Source organism: Leopardus geoffroyi, chromosome B1 (genome assembly GCF_018350155.1).
Source record: "Leopardus geoffroyi isolate Oge1 chromosome B1, O.geoffroyi_Oge1_pat1.0, whole genome shotgun sequence".
Taxonomy (NCBI): Eukaryota; Metazoa; Chordata; class Mammalia; order Carnivora; family Felidae; genus Leopardus; species Leopardus geoffroyi.
The window spans coordinates 42,250,875-42,267,399 of record NC_059327.1 but is presented as its reverse complement, the minus strand read 5'-3'; the positions used below and the strand labels follow the sequence as shown (position 1 = coordinate 42,267,399).

The following is a 16,525-nucleotide window of genomic DNA, read 5'->3' as shown; positions in this document are numbered from 1 at the left end:
TGCCTAACAATCCAGCAGTCAGATGGGTCCCCTTTTTCTAGATTCCCACAGCTTTGCTGCTCTACCTCAGTGGACTGAATGTTAATGAATTGAGTGAATGAATCTCCTCTTCAGGCACTTGTTCAGGCAGTGAATGCCATCTTGCAGCCCAGCCAGAACTCGTTGCTTCAAGCCCTGCAGCGACTGAGACTCTGCATTCAGGATATCACCAGAACTTTAGGACAAATGCATGGTATGAGGCTTCTGAAGGCTGAGGGCTTTGCTCGGGAAGACATAAAATGTCAAAATGTCAATGTCTTTGTTTTAAGGCAACCAAATGTTGTTCATGCTACTGAAAAATGAACTCTGTTTGCAGTGACTTTCTCATGGTTTTATCGTTCTTTATATCTCTTGTGATTCAGTTGTTTCCTCTTCTGGCTAGCCAAAATATTTCCTTGCATGTAGAGGTCTTACGGTAACGAAGCTGGGGCTAAAAGGGCAGAGCACACGACATTGGTTGTATAAGCTCTATCCAGCACTGTTAGGTTACTGAAGGACAGAATTGTGATATGAGAGAGTTTGTCCTTACGCTCTCTAAAGCCTCTCTCATTCTTTGTTCTCTAGTGGAAGCTGAGATGACTGACCTTGGCTTTGGGCCTTATCTGAGGGGCCTTCCATCGCTCCTCCTCTGAGGCTAGTTTAAAGAGGAGTTGTTACAGGTGTGGCCGGTTAATCTTATCCTAAGGACTGCAGCTCTTAACTCCTTTATCAGAAGAATCTAGAAAATGTAATTGTTGTGTTTGAAGAAGGTGTGGGAGAGGGGTGTGATCTGTTTAACCAGAGGGTAAGGATCTAAGTATCAGTTTCCATGGATCCTGCTTCACTGACAAATAGAGGGAGTCCAGGAAAGGAGAGGTTTATGGGAAACAGGACAGGAGGAAGCGAGGGAGGGAGGGAGAAAGGGAGGACACCAGCTTTATTACTTTTTATTAAGGGAGTAAATTTATTTGTCATCTCAAACTCTCTGCACTAGTGGAAGTCCATCAGAAGTCACAGGACTATGTATTATTTCCATTCAACATCCTGTTTTATATTTCAGATCCACACTTCCTCCACTTCCCTGAGTTTTAATTTTAAAGCCCTCCTGATCACATCAAACAAGCTCTCTAAACTGAGTGACATAGATTTGAGCCTTAACAAGGTACCCTGAGTTTATTAGTCAGGATATCAAGACCAGGGGAAGTGACATTGCAGGTGCATTCAGATCATATTGATGAGGGAGCATAAGGCAAGCTGACACACTGCATCCCCCCTCCCCCACCCCACCTTAGGTGGGGTATGTGTGATATTTCTCAGGCACTTCTGGCTGCCCAAGAACAAAGGAAAGGGGAAACAGATGGTTAACGGATAGAAATTATAGTCGTGCAGGACAGGAGTTTACAAATGTCTTACTAAATTGTAATAAAAAGGCAATCTTATCAGTAGCCTAATCTCCAGAAACCTGTGGACTCAGTTTCCTGGAGCCCTAATATTACCCTTCCCTCCTTCGTGATGTGGGGAACAAAGGCAAGAAGGAAATGGCAGGTAAAATTACATTTCTTTATAATCTGCAGCCCCTTAACAAGTACTTGAGGCAAATACAGAGTGTACCATTTCTCCAGGAACCCCCTTCTGTCATAATGTTAATGCCTTACTAGAGGGAAAACAACCTTAGCTTGACAATAGCAAGGCCTCAGGTATTTTAGGCATCCCCTTTAGCATATCAAAGTCCCTCTGGAGGCCTCCCCCCAACTCCATAGTATATAACCAGTCACTCTGCACAACCCCAGTGCAGCATTTACTGTCCAAGGGTTCTGTCCCTGTGCTTTCATAGGATCACCTTTTTGCACCAAAGACACCTCAAGAATTCCTTCTTGGCAGTCAGCTCCAGACCCCCATGACCCCCAAACCCCATCAGTATGAAAGAACAGAAGTGAGTAGTCTGGAAACTCGTGAGTGAGAGACCCCTCACCCTGTCACACTGCCTGCTGCAGTAAGAGGGCACAGTCCTGTCTGTCACAAGCTTTCCTAGTGCTCATTGTCAGAGTCACTTTCTCAGCCCAGGCCAGCCCAGTGCTCTCTCTCCATTATCCCCTGCAGGAGTCTGGTGGCCTGGGAGATTGCAGGGCTACTTTCCTTGTTTTGTTAAAAAGTTAATTTTCCCACACAGGCATGTTTTATTCTAAAAGTTGTATCTGTAGTCACCGCAGTGAAACAGGAATGCATCAGACTGCATTTTCCAAACAAGGCACAAAATCTTCCATCTCATAGGCTCCTTTCCAATGTGGCTCTGACGTGCCTGTCCTCAAGGAGTGCAGGCTGTGTCCTCACTTGTGGTATTGGTGGGCCTGTGACATGCCCGTAATCAATAGCACGCAGCAGAAGTGATGCTGCGTGAGCTTTGAGGGAAGGCTAGAGGGGGTGATGCAACTGTTACCTTGTATACTGAGTCACCACGTAAAAATGCCACCTGCTCTGAGGCCACCATGCTGCGAGTGAGAACGCCAGGCCTCACGGAGAGGCCATATGTAGGTGCTCTAGTTGGAAGCTGCCATGGAAGCGAATGAACCCTTGGATGACTCTAGATTTGCACCTTCAAACCGTCCTCAGTCTTCTAGTCATCCACCTGGGGGCCCAAATACTGTGAAGTGCAGTGTGTCCTGTGTCCCGTCCTGTGTCCCATCCCCTGTGTCCTGTCCAAATTTCTAGCCCGCAGATTCCAAGAGCATCATATACTGGTTGTTTCATGCCCCTCACTTGGGAGTGGTTTGTTATGCAGCCACAGTAAACAGAAAAGTGAAATGATAAAAATAACAAATACTAGAAACTTCAAGGGTTTGTTTTTTTTTTAAGTTTTAAGTTTTACTTATTAGAGAGAGAGAGAGAGAGAGAGAGAGAGAGAGAGCACACAGGTTGGAGAGGGGCAGAGAAAGGGAGAGACAGAATCCCAAGCAGGCTCCATGCGGTCAGCACAGAGCCTGATCTGGAACTTGAACTCACGAGCTGTGAAATCTGAGATCGGGACCTGAGCCGAGATCAAGAGTCGGATGCTTCACCAACTGCACCACTCAGGTGTCCCTGGAAACTGCCAGGTGTAAGGAATCACGTAAATTGTGTCATTGTGTCTGGTTTGTAGTTGATGACTTTTTTCTGATGATCTTTAGAGCTCAGCAGCACTTCCCCCCACCCCCCCCCGCCTCTCCCATCCCCCCCGCCTCTTCTCCCCTTTCCCCCCCCCCCCAAATGGAGCTCATGATTTTTTTTTTTTTCTTTCTGAGCTCAGCTTTAGCAAGAGTTGTGTGCTCTACTCCATTCCTCCATAATTACCTCATTTCCAGGCAGGATAGCTTGAAAACATGCCCAACGCAGAGGAGAAGGTACTCTTTATTTTAAGGCTTCAATTTATATTTCTGAGAACCCCCATGTTATCACTGGGCCTTTGCCCAGCCCACAGGTGATTCCACCTCACAACCTTAACCTAGTCCTCAGCGCAGACGTACTCCTCTTCAGGCGGAAGTCCGTCACAACACTAGACTTCCAGACTACACCCACACTGTGCATTGCTCGCTGAGTGTCAGCGCTGTGCACCTGTAAGATCCGTGTCTAGCTCCCCTTTTCTGGGTGATTTGCAGAGAGCTCAACCAGGCCTGGGCATTGTGCTCTGTTGGAAGGCTAAAATATGTTCGGATTTCCAAGCATCCCGATTACACAAGCATGTCTTTTGGCAGGTTTCTGAATACCTCTTGTTTCTAAGAGTTAATTTCCTCCTTAGAAACGCTGAGAGATAAATTTCTCTCCAAAATGCCACGGAAAGTTTTGCCTTGTATTTCCTTCTGAATCAACACAATTTCCATCTTGTCCTTGACAGATTGCTGCCTGTAAGAATTTTTCCTTTAATGATAGCAAGGAGTCAAAATGTTTCCTTCTAAGAGTTTGGCATGTGTTTAAGTCAGGTTTCTTACTCGGTGAGTTGGTAGTAAATGATAGTGTGAATTCCTGCTGCTACCCTCTTCTGGCTGGCTCACTTAATTTTCCCTAAGGAAGTTTTCTTCCTAATTTGTAAACTTACTTTGTCTACAACTAATTGGAAACAAAATTATTGTTTCCATTTTTGTTTATCTTAAATTAAAGCTTAAAAGTGGCATGCAGTTAAGATATTTTTAGATTTGTTGAAAGCATTGTTGACATTGTATAAAACAATATTTGGTAAAGGTTTGTTTTGTTTTGTTTTGTTGTTTTTTGTTTTTGGTAACTGATAAGTTTTTACTAATTTATAATTAGTAAGAGAGACTGTCAAGATGTTGGGCAGCTCTATGATTTGGATCTATAAACTGCAACAATTAAATTCAGTACCATTGGTTTATGTTAAGGCATTAGGATTTTCTTGGTGAAAGTCATTCCCCCTACCTTCCCAACCTACTGATTTCTGGATCTTCAGCTCCCTGTGCAGTCTGAAGAAGGTATTGCAGTCAGAACTGTGTACTGATGAGAGAAACCTCTGGTAGTAATAAAAGTTATCCAAAGTTATCAAAGGTTAACTTTGAAAATAATAATAATAGAAAATAAATAAAGCAAAGTGGAAAATAATCAACACTGGGATTGTTCTCTGCTAAATACTGTGGGATAATAACGACTCCATTCATATTTTTAAAGTTGTCTTCACTCGTGGATTACTTACACATAGTAATCTCAGTACACCCTAGTCACCTGACCCACCATATTTTACCTTGAATCTTATTTTCTCATGTCAATGTATAAAATCAACAAACATGCCCACACAGAACCAGTTCTCAAAATATTGAAGAGTCCCATGAGTCTTCACAAAAGATGTTTTCAGGCTTACAAGGAAGAATATACATTGCATATCACACATCAAAAATACCCAGAAATCTACAGTGATTATTATTGTTGCATATGGTTAAGATTCACTCAGATTTGCTTACCTATTATAACCTTCTTTTTGCCCTTCACTCCTTTACACACATCTCTTTTGCTACTAGGATTTCCTCTAGTGAGGACCTGCTGCTGGCTAACTCTCTCGTCTGAAAATTGCCCTGTTTCACTCCAATGCCTACAGAATATATTTGCTAGCAACAATATTCCTGTAGATGTTGAGTAAATCCTTACAATATCTTTTAGCTTCCATTGTCACTACTAAGAAGTTAGATGTCAGGGAAACCTATCTTTTTCTGATCTGCTTGTGAGTTTCTCTTTATGGGTCTGTGTTGTTCCGTTTATCATGGGTTGGTTTCATTATGCTTCTTTAACTGATACGACTTATCATTCTGGAAAGTCCTTAGCCATCACATCCTCACAAATTGTGCCCCACTCTCTTTCTGTTTTCCTTCTTCAACTTTAATTGAGGATGTTAGACCTTGATCCACTATCTTCCATTCTCTTCTAGCCTTGCTGTTTTTTCCCCATCTCTTTATTTCTCTGTGTTGCATTAATTCTTCTAATCTAATTAACTCATTGTCAACTGCTTCTAATCTGTTGCTGACTACATATATTGAAAAGGTTATTTTATTGTCTCATTTCCAGAAGTTATATTTTATTACTTTCTAACCTGTTTATTTTTCATACTTTTCTGTTCCCCAGAGACATTTTCAAGCTCACTTTTAGTTTTTTTCAACATACTACTTGTGGCTGTGTCATAATTTGTGTGTGATTCTAATATTGGAAACTTGATTGTTTCCTTCTTGTTATTTCTTTTTTCCTATTGTTGGTTGTCAGGTTGTCATGTTTTTTTTTTTTGTGTGTGTGTGTTTAGGCTTGATTTGTTTTGCTTTTTTTTTTTTTTCCTCCATTCTATATAATGCTCATTGTCCTTGGAACATTGTTTGTAGACAGTCTTTTGGAACTAGGGCAGAGAAATATTTGTACTTGGTTCTTCCTGGTTCTTGGGGACATTGAAATTCTGGACCATCTTGAAGCAAGTTCAGCAAGTGAGGGCCCATGTACCAATTAGACAATTTAAAGTTGGGCTAAGAATGTAAAAAAAAAAAAAAAAAAAAAAAAAAATTGGTCATAACTTTTCAGGGACAGATTTTTTTAAATCCTGTTTTGCTCAGTGCCAAGGTGACTTCAATTTTGTCTCTTGGGGGCAAGGAGTGGTGGGTTGGGAGCTCTGATGCACACTGATGTTGAGATATAGGTAGTTGGGACTCCCAGTTTAATATGAACAGGGTCTCCTGTAAAATTCCTCCCCATGGCTGGGGCCGGGGTCTTACTTATGACACCTACCATCCAGAGAAGCCACTGAAAGCAAGGCCAGGCATACGTGGATTGGGAAATGACTTCAGGAAAAGGAGGTTTTGCCACCCTAGTTTCTGCCTCCCATTCTGGGTTCCTGCTTTCCCTTAAAATTTTGCTTGGCAGTTCCTTCCTGTCTTTTCAGCTACTTGATGCCTTTAGGATATTTGCATCCTTTATCCCTCTTTTTGGATTGTTTTTAGTGGAAGGACAGATCTGAATGAAACAACACTCCACTACTGCAAATGAAAGTTTCTTTTTGGAATATCGATTGCATCTCTTCCTTTTTCTCTGTTTTTACCATCGCTTGCTCTGAACTTGGCTCCCATCATCACTTGCCACGACTCTGCAGTGGTCTTGTAGCAGGTTTCTTGCACAGACAGTTATGACACTGAGGCTTTCTTTCCAGGAAGCAACTTTATTTGTGCCAGCACTGGCTCAGTTGGGTTTGTACCCGAAAAACTGAGCCCCGAATGCCACATGGCGTAGTCTTTTATGCATTTTCTACTTCTTTGTCTCCTATATATGGGTAATGTATAGACATACAGTCTGATTGGGTGGTCTCGTGTTACAGGGTCGTGAGGGATGTCACTTACACACATAGCGAGGTTGTCTTCCCTTATCCTGAGGTCTTTTCTCACCAGATTCCTTAGGGGGGGACCCTACAACAGTTTCTCTTCTGCCCTTTACCTTATCTATTTCCTTCTGTACACAGAAGCCTGAATCAGCTTTTAAAAGTGCACGCTGAAGCACTTTTACTCCCCCAAGTCTTCAGTTTCTCTTCTGGCACAGTACAGTAAGGTAGCCTCCAAACACATGTGGCTACTGAACACTTGAAAAGTGGCCAGGGTAGCTGGGGAACTAAATTTTTAATTGTATTTAATAGTAGTGAATTGATATTGAAACATAAAAACTGAATCAATGTAAAATAGTTGTTTGTTAAACACAGCTTTAGTACTGAATAGGTCATATGTCAGTTAATTGTTGAAAATTAAACATCCAAGTTGAAATGCATTATAAGCGTAAAGTAGATTTTAAGTCTGTAAGGATATAGACAAAATTTCAAAAACTTATCACAAGAAAACATATAATAATTTTTATATTGGTTATCTTTTGAGATTATAATATTTTGGATATGGTGGGTTAGCTAAAATATAGTATTGATATTAATTTTACCAACTTTTTTTTTTACCTTTTAAAATATGACTACTAGAAAATTTTAAATTATAAATGCCCATCACATTACATTCCTATTGCCCGCACTCGTTTTTCCATTATTTTAAGGATAAGGCCAAAATCCCAATCTTTCTGCAAGACCTAGCATGATCTGACCCCAGAATATTTTAATTTCAATTTATCTTTATTTGACACCATGCTTTCCTTCACCTGTTCTTTCTGACACTAGCTTTTAGTTCCTGCAAAGAACTTCGGTCACAAGCATGGTGTGAAGGTGCACACATGAGTTTTGTCCTTCCACAGTGTCAACTTTAGTCAATCATAAAGCAAAGTTAACCACAGTTATAAAACATGTTCAGGATTCCAAACTCAATGACATTTCACCATATGATTAAAGTTGGCTTCTTATATGGCACACGGAGCAGGACAGAAGACAACAAGCAAACAAGATAGCAGAAGATAACAAGATAACAGAAGGGTGTAGGAAGTGAACAAACTAAGTGCAGAGTTGGTCTGTGGGTACACAGTTGAGATAAAGCCTCAGTCTGGTCCAGGTCAGCTCTTGGCACTTAGTGCTTATTACGTTCAAGCGGGGAAGGATCTCGGTTTTGTTCGGAGATCAATCTGGCAGAGCCTTCAGTGGCAGCTGCCTTTTCTTCGTGGTCAGGCATAGAGGTCATGTTGGAAGAGTCTGATAATTTGCTGCAAAAGTCTCCCCCCCCTTACTTTTTTCTTTTTGTTTTAAGTTTCTTTACTTATTTTGAGAGGGAGTGAGAGAGAGCACAAGTGGAGGAGGGGCAGAGAGAGAGAGAGAGAGAGAGAGAGAGAGAGAGAGAATCCCACTCGGGCTCCATGCTGACAGCCCAGATGTGGGGCTCGGTCTCACAAACTGTGAGATCATGATCTCAGCTGAAATCAAGAGTTGGATGCTTAACCCACTGAGCTACCCAGGTACCCCTGAGCCCTCTCCTTTTTAAATGGATTTAATGGTTCTTGGGCCCCTGCAGACCTCCTCTGGTCCTGCTTGTTATCAGTTCTGGGCTGTCAGGGCTGATGGTGGTCGGGACAATATCTCGTAGCTGTGGTACCTTTGACTACTTGCGTCATTGTTTGATGCAGTCTCCTGCTTGACATGAGAGAATCCATTTTGCTCTCTACAACTTCCTCTACTTCAAGGCTTGTTTATGCACTATTTCTTCTGTTTCAGACATTCTTTCCCATTCACCCTCTGCCTGGTTCACACCTACTTATGCTTCAGATTTAAGTAAGCCCTGGTTTCATCCAGACACATAGAGCTGCTTACGCCTTACCAACAATGCTACTAAATCTGGAGAAAGAAGAAGGCGCTAGAGCAGTCACAGCAACAGAAGAGACCAACAAGAGACATCAAGGAAAAGGACTAAGAAATGGCAGGGTATAGGTATGATCAGAGACAGAAGGAGCTGTCCAGGATGTCTATAAGATTTCAAAGCTGGTTAAAAAAAATCATGATACCCCTGGCAAAGATTCGTCACTTGAAAGGTTGAATCAAGTTCTGCTTGATGGGTTGATTGATTTTCAAAGTAAATGGGCACACGGAGGAAGGATGATGAGCTTGCTTTGAGATATGTCATGCTCAAGGTGATGGTAAGATATTTAGTGGAAATTCGTGGCTTTGAAAGTTGGAATTACACGAAAAATTTACTGCCTGGTGGTCATGGCCATCAGATGTATGGGTTGATTATGCATCAACAATGCTTTGTTGTAGGTGTCAGTAATTGAGCACCTGTTGTGTTACTTTCCTGAGTGGGACCATATGAATATTACTAAAGTAATGTGAAAATATTACAGTAATTCAGGGGCTGTGGTTTTATAGCGCTTGATCCAAAGCAAGGGTTTGCTGAGTTTTCCTTTGTGTAGAGGCTACTTCTCAGTATAAAATCTAAATCCCTACCCCTGCAAACTTTAAAAAGCAAGTTTCCTTAGGTTTTCCAAACTAATGCTTATGACACAAAATTATGATGAGTGCAAATGAGTCAAAGGCAGATGTTCTATTTCTCTAGAGACTCACTTAGATTTAAAAGAAAAAGGTGCTTGACCAAAATGTTTTGTGTTTTGCTGAACAACAACCTTAGAAACACTGGATGATGGGTAGCCAGGCAGTAAATGAACCTGTGCTTGGCCATCTGGGCAGAAGCTGCAGTCCTTGGTGTCATTTTCCTGCTCTTCTAGGAAGCCACATGGAGGGAAAAAGAGGAGATGTAACTCAGGTGTGTTCTTAGATCCTCTGTGTCATTGGCTTTTAGGAATTGCCCTTCTTAGCCAAAATGTGCACACGTTAGACCTAGAAGTAAGAGTGCATACGTGGTTCTCTTACCTTACCAGATCACTGTTAATTGAGGAGGAGGTTCTCTACTTGGTATTTTCTGAACACCGTTCAGAGTCAGTTGCCAAAATATATTTCCTAGTAATTTGTTCTTTTTTATGATTTTTTTTCCGCTGTTAAAATTCTCATTGTGTTTATGTGTTGTTGTCTTAATTTCATTGAATTGTCTTATTATGTTTTCTTGTAGTTTACTTAGCTTCCTTAAAACAGATATTTTGGGGGCATCTAGGTGGCCCAGTTGGTTGAGTGTCTGACTCTTGATTTCACGTCATGATTCCAGGGTCGCGGGATGGAGGCCTGTGTGGGGGCTCAGTGATAAGCATGGAGCCTGCCTAATATTCTCTCTCTCTTTCCTTCTGTCCCTCTTCCCTGCTCACACTCTCTAAATAAATAATAAATATTAATTTAAAAAATATATTCTGAATTGTTTTTATCAGGCAAATCACAGGTCTGCATTTCTTTAGGGTCAGTTACTGGGAAATTATTTTTTCTTTTGGTAATGTCATGTTTCCTTGATATTTTGTGCTCCTTGAAGCTTGGCATTGCTGCAGGAATTATGTGAAGAAGTTATTTATTCACTTTCTCCAGTATTTACTGACTGGTTTCAGGAGAGAAACACCTTCCATCAGCCCTGGCGGGGATTCTGAGGCTTTCTCAGACCTCCTGTGCATACACCTGCTCCACACTTCTTGCTCCCTCTCTTGGCAAAAGTTTTAATTGCGTGTGCCTTCTCTAGGTCTGCAAAGTCAGGCCAGGTGCTGACCACTTAATATTGGCTTTCCCGGGGGCGGTGTTTAAGGCTCAGGTCGTGTGCTTTCTCCCAGTCCCATAGAATCAGCCACCTTGCTGGAGGAGCTCACGAATCAACAGCCGAGGCTCACCCTTTCTGCTTTCAGCAGTGCACGCAAGGAGCTGGCCAGAGTGGGTGAAGGTGTAGCTGTGAGACACCCTGAGCACTAGGGGCACCCGTGGCTAGTTGGGGTGATCTGCGGGTGAAGCATTCCCAGCATCTCATGGGAGGGGTTCTTAATGGAATCTGTGAGGCGATCAGTATAATCTGCCTCCCTTTAATCCCCCACGCCCCAGCCAAAAGCCCTATGTGGCATTCTCCTAGTCCCTCCCTACCCCCAGGCTCCTCTGCTCCCTAGTTGTGCAGGACACCTCAGTGTTCTGGATGGGATGGGAAAGAAGTGGGTGTGCGCGCTGGCATTCCTTGCAGCTGGGGAAGCCAGGCACGCAATCTTATGCTCTCATTTTCCCTTACCGGAAAAATCACAGCCCTAGGAGATCTCTCTTAGCACTGAGCTGTGCTGCCTTGTGGAAGGGGTGATGTGAGCACAGTGAAATGTTCTTACCCTCTTCAATGCATCCAGTTCTGGGTCTCTTTGCTCAGTGGTGTGCTGGAAATTCCCCACTGAATTCCTGGACTTTCACAAAGGCCCTCTTGTCTGTGTGTGATTGTCTAAGCCAGTGTTCTTTGTGGGAAAGACAGTAGAAAACTTTTATTTTACCATATGTTGATGTCACTCCTGCATTCCCTGATTTAACTGTCTTCTGTGTGTGTGTTTGTGTGTGTGCGTGCGTCCTTGTGGGGGCTCACCACGCATGTTCCTCTTTTGTGAATGCATGTGTTTCCTTATATTTCTAATGGTCTTTTATCTTTTACTTCCTGATTTTTTAAAAGTTTTTTGTAAACCCCAGAAGCCTGATCTTCATTAGTTATATGTGTTGCAAATATTGTGGTTTGCCTTATGACTGTTGAAAGCAGAAGTTCTTAATTTTCGTATAGTCAAAGTATCTGCCATTTCTTTTGCAAAAGTCTGTGTTTGGGGAAGTCTTACATAAGATATTATTTCATAATCATAGTTGATAAGTATATTTTCCTGCATTTTCTTCTGAAATTGTTGTTTTGTCTTTCACATGTTAGTCCTTAATTCACATATAATTGTTATCTATATGTAATATGACAAAAGAAATAAATTCAGTGTCCCTTCTTTGAAGAATCACTAATCTGCAATATTAGCACTGTTTTATAACAGATTTTCTTAAATGACTGGCTCTGTTTCCAGGTTTCCTACTCTTTGTCATTGTTTACCTTTCCCAACAGAGATATCATTTGTCTTCAGAACTATAGCTTCATAGTATCTCTTTCAGGTAAAGAAAACCCCTGTCTCTTGCCCTTCTTTCCCAGAGGTGCCTGTACTATTTCCAACATTTTGCCTTTCATGTAAACAATCAGCTTTTCAAACTGCTCTGAAAAAAATCTCTGTTAAAGTTTTTGCTAGGGCGTCTGGGTGGCTCAGTCAATTGAGTGTGCCATTTCGGCTCAGGTCATGATCTCATGGTTCATAAGTTCAAGCCCTGCATCAGCTCACTGCTGTCAGCTCAGACCCCGCTTCGGATCCTCTGTCCCCCTTACTCTCTCTGACCCTCTCCCACTCATTCTCTCTGTCTCTCTCTCTCTCAAAAATAAACATTAAAAAAATTTGCTCCTGTTGCATTAAATCTGTATATTAATTTGGAGAAAATTTACATGATTTTGATATTATATCCAGTCTTTCTGCCTTATGATCAAGGCAGATGGACAATCAGAGAATACCACAGAAACGCTAAGTAAGGTAGTCGGACAAGGTACTGGAAATCATGCCTTCATATTATTGGATGTGAACTAAAACTTATCCAGATAGATAACTCTTTTTTAGATACACTTCTTCTCTTTGATACTGATACTGAGTTTTTTGTCCATCAGTAGAGACAAATTTTTTCTTGAATTTCTTAAATTTTCTTTAATTTCGTTCAAAATAAGAGACTTTGATATCTTCTTTTTTTTCATAGTTACTTTATTTTTTGTTTCTAGTGAACATGGTATCTTTTGATTTTAACTAACTCCTGTTTGTTACTGGTTTATAGAAAAAAATTCTTATTAATTAATTCTAATTATTAATTCTAATAGTTCTAATGATTATCTGCAGATTATCTGGGTCTTCTATGTGAAAATCATATTATTTGAGAATATTTTGTTCCTTCATGTATAATACTTATAACTTTTATTTCTTTAAATATATATATATTTTCTTATTCTTCTGGCTAAAATTTCTAACACCGTATTGTTGAATGGATGTGTTGATCCTTGTTTTGTTCCACATTTTCAAATACTTATTTTTAATCTTTCAAGTATAAAATGTATACTTGAAATGGCTTTCTGTGGATTCTTTTTATCATTTCAAAATTGTTCCTCTTATTCCTAATTGGCTAATTTTTTTATTTGTTACAATCATAAATGGATATTTTTACATCTATTGACTTTTTTTACACTAAAATTATTTTATATCTATTGACTAATGACTTTACTTTAGAAGATAAAATATTAAATTATTGCTAGTCATTACTGTTTCAGAGAAAATTTGTACATAATGCTTAGCATTTTTGTGGGAATAGGGCACCAGATGGGAAAGACATGGAAATAGGGCCCAATAAAAGGCCAGCACATGGAACATTGTCACAGAAGAGTAGAGAGAATGTGACACCACTCAGGAGCATTGGGAAATCCTGGGACCAAAGGAATATCTGAATTACCTGAGCCCATGGGCCTTCAGAGAACATAGAGATAGAGGAACAGAGACTAGGTATGATGGTAGAAAAGATAACTGATGGTATAGAGATGACATTATTTGGGTCTCATAAAAAAGATGTGGATTTTTTTGTTTTTGTTTTATTTTTTCTCAAAGAGAAACAAAGAAACACAGACAGGATCCAGGTAAAAGAAACATAACCAGCTCACAGAGGGGCCCCATTATGTGAAGAAGAGGGAACAATCTTCAAAAGTTAATGAAAAGAAATTTAGTACCAATGTGAGGACACCCTTCTTTATATACAAGTTAATAAACTAGTGGAATAAGTTATCCCCAAGCAGTGGCTTAGAGCCAAAAATAGCTGCACAGATTAATGAATGCAGCTTAACATGGAGCTAAATGAGCCTATATCTGACCTGGTGTGGCAATCCCTGGGCAAGAGCCTCTCCACTCCTCCATCCTTGGTTGCCTATATAGAACTTCACTTGAGCATTGACAACTTGAGTTTTCCTCTCTTGTGAAAGCCTGGACAGAGGTGATTCTTTTTCTCTGCTTTTCTCCTTTGTACTTCCTACATTCTCTCAAATATCATGTCTGTTTAAAATATTAATTTTTCAAAGATGGCCTTGATCTTTTCTTTTGTAGTTATTAAGTCCAGAAAAGGGAAGCACCACAAATAGAAAAGGGCAGCATTTGGAATAGTTTAGAAGTTTGGCCAGTGCCAGTGAGGGGGCTACAGAAGAGAACATTCCATCCCCCTCTTGCTGCTGCCTTCCTTCCAGGTTTCCGTGCAGATCAGATAGAGGGGGTGGCCCCAAGAGAGCAGCAGGACCCGTGCACATGTAACCAATTGCTTTTTTTGCCTGTAGTAAAGTTCACATTTTGATTGCTTCTCCAGATTATGTTGATCCAGACATATTTTATGCAGTCATCCGGATCTTTCTCTCTGGGTAAGTACAGTTCAACTGCTTTCCTGCATGAGACCTCTGTAGCATATTCCAAATTTATGAGGCAGAAGCTTCCTATAGTAATAAACACACTAAGAAACCTTGCTAACAAAGTGATCATTTGGATCCATTCTTGGATAAAAGAGGTGGGGTACCATCTGCAGGACAAATGAATATTTAAGGTCAGAATAATTGTCCTTAGGCCACCATACTACATTCATTTGTATTCACTTAGAATCCCATATTGATGGCAGAAAAAAAAAGCCCACTATGTAACCACAATGCTCTCTCATTTATATCCATTTTCTTCCCCTGTTACTAAGGCTGATGGGAGCATAGAAAGTAACTTGCAAGCCTTCTTCTAATGTTCTTGGAAGAGTTACCCCAAGTCATTTGTTCATATTTGTGGGTCTCTTCTTTTGTCACATGGACTGTAATTTTTCCAGATAAAGAACTCTACCCTTAGATACATTTCTTTCTTTAGATACACTAATTATACCTTGACATGTTTTAATCAAATTGCTTTCCCATTCACATTAACCGAGAGAAATTAAGTTTGTTTGTTTATTTTTTTAATAGTGAAAAGTAGAGGTAGTGAATGGATGAGGTGAAAAATTTGACATAGGGCTCACCTAGTGTTCCATCTTGATACCCAGGAGGTGCCTAATTGCTATAGACAGAAAGAATATGAAGTTGCACCTGGAAGGGACATGGGTGCAAGAAGGGAGTGACAACATGAACCCAGTGTTTTTTCTAGATTGAGTGGATCTGGACAGTCCAAGGGGATGCCAGCCTGGGTTGGCATTCCTCACTCTAGGGAGTAGAGAGAGGAAGCAGGAGGGTCTCTAGAGAATAACTTGAGGTTAATGGGTTCCTGGTTTATGAGGAAACAAGAAAAATGGTGAAGAGTGTGGAATGGAATTGGGAGTGTTTCTCAGAATTCAGACTTTTGCTGTATACCCATTCGATCCCAAAATCCTCCCCAGAGAGGTTATCTGTACTCAGAACTCTTCTTGTGTGTGCACATTTTACATGTAATCAGGGTTAAGACAAAGATCTGATTGTGCAATGGTGATTCTAGCAACAAATTTAAAACAAAATATGCAGATATGTTTTGGTAAAATTAGAGGAAAAAAAGTCTTTTAAACATTTTAAATACATTGGGGTTTAAGAAGTACCTAATTCTGGAAAATCTCTTTGTGTTTCACTTTGCTTTCTAAATGTGTATTAGTCTTCCATTGTTACATAACAAATCACGAACATAACAGAAAACCATAACAAAAAACTGCTGTTTTAACAAATTAAAATAGCAGTTTTAAACAACATACATTTATTATCTTACATTTCTGTAGACCAGAAGGCCAGGCAAACTCAGCTTGGTTCTCTGCTTAGGGTCTCAAAATGCTGAGGTCAAGCTATCTGCTGGGCTGAGCTATTATCAGGAGAACCTGGGGAATCATTCACTTCCAAACTCGTTCAGGTTTTTGGTAGAATCCAAGTCTTCGTGGTTTTGGAACTGAGGTCTCTGTTTCCTTGCTGGCTGTCAGATAGGATCTGCTCTCAGCTTAGACTTCCTGCAATCCTTATCACACGGTATCCTCCAATGCAGCAATGACACTTCCAATCCTTCTAGTACTTAAATCTCTCTGATTTCTCCTTCTGCGACTAGCCAGAGAAAACCTCTGCCAAGGTCTTATGTTACTAGATTCAGCTCGCCTAGACAATGTAGAGTAACTCCCTATGTTAAAGTCAACTGATTAGTAACCTTAATTATATCTGCAACGTCTCTTTTGCCTTGCTGTATATCATATTGACAGGTATTGATAGCTTATAATATGAACAGTTTTAGGAATGAGAATGGAAATCTTGGGGCTATCTTTTTCAATTTCTGCCTATCATGATTAGATGGTCACTAGAGGGTGATTGTGTTTTCATTAAAATAAGTTCTGGGTCAGTGATGCATTTTATCTGTGATCTACATAAACGCCTCCCGTCGGTCTGAGCCTCAAAAATATTTCTCATGTAGTGCAACTAAGTGACCAGCACCAAATCTTAAATGTATTGAAAGTGTTGATGGTCAAAATCATCTGGATTTTTGAGAGTTCCCAATGGGATTGTCTTGGAAAATTGAAATCTCCTCCTATGTTCTTGATGTGTCCCATGTTTGATTTATTGTTTTCATTTACTTTTTAAAA

The 16,525-nt window shown here is 40.5% G+C and overlaps 1 protein-coding gene across 1 annotated transcript in view; it reads left to right on the top strand.

Annotated features, from left to right (window-relative positions):
• IDO2 (indoleamine 2,3-dioxygenase 2) overlaps positions 1-16,525 on the top strand; it is a 71,645-nt gene that overhangs the window by 48,081 nt on the left and 7,039 nt on the right. The window contains exons 7-8 of the mRNA XM_045459702.1: positions 115-232; positions 14,282-14,333. Of these exons, the coding sequence (XP_045315658.1) occupies positions 115-232; positions 14,282-14,333 (170 nt within the window). The remainder of the gene's footprint in view (positions 1-114; positions 233-14,281; positions 14,334-16,525) is intronic.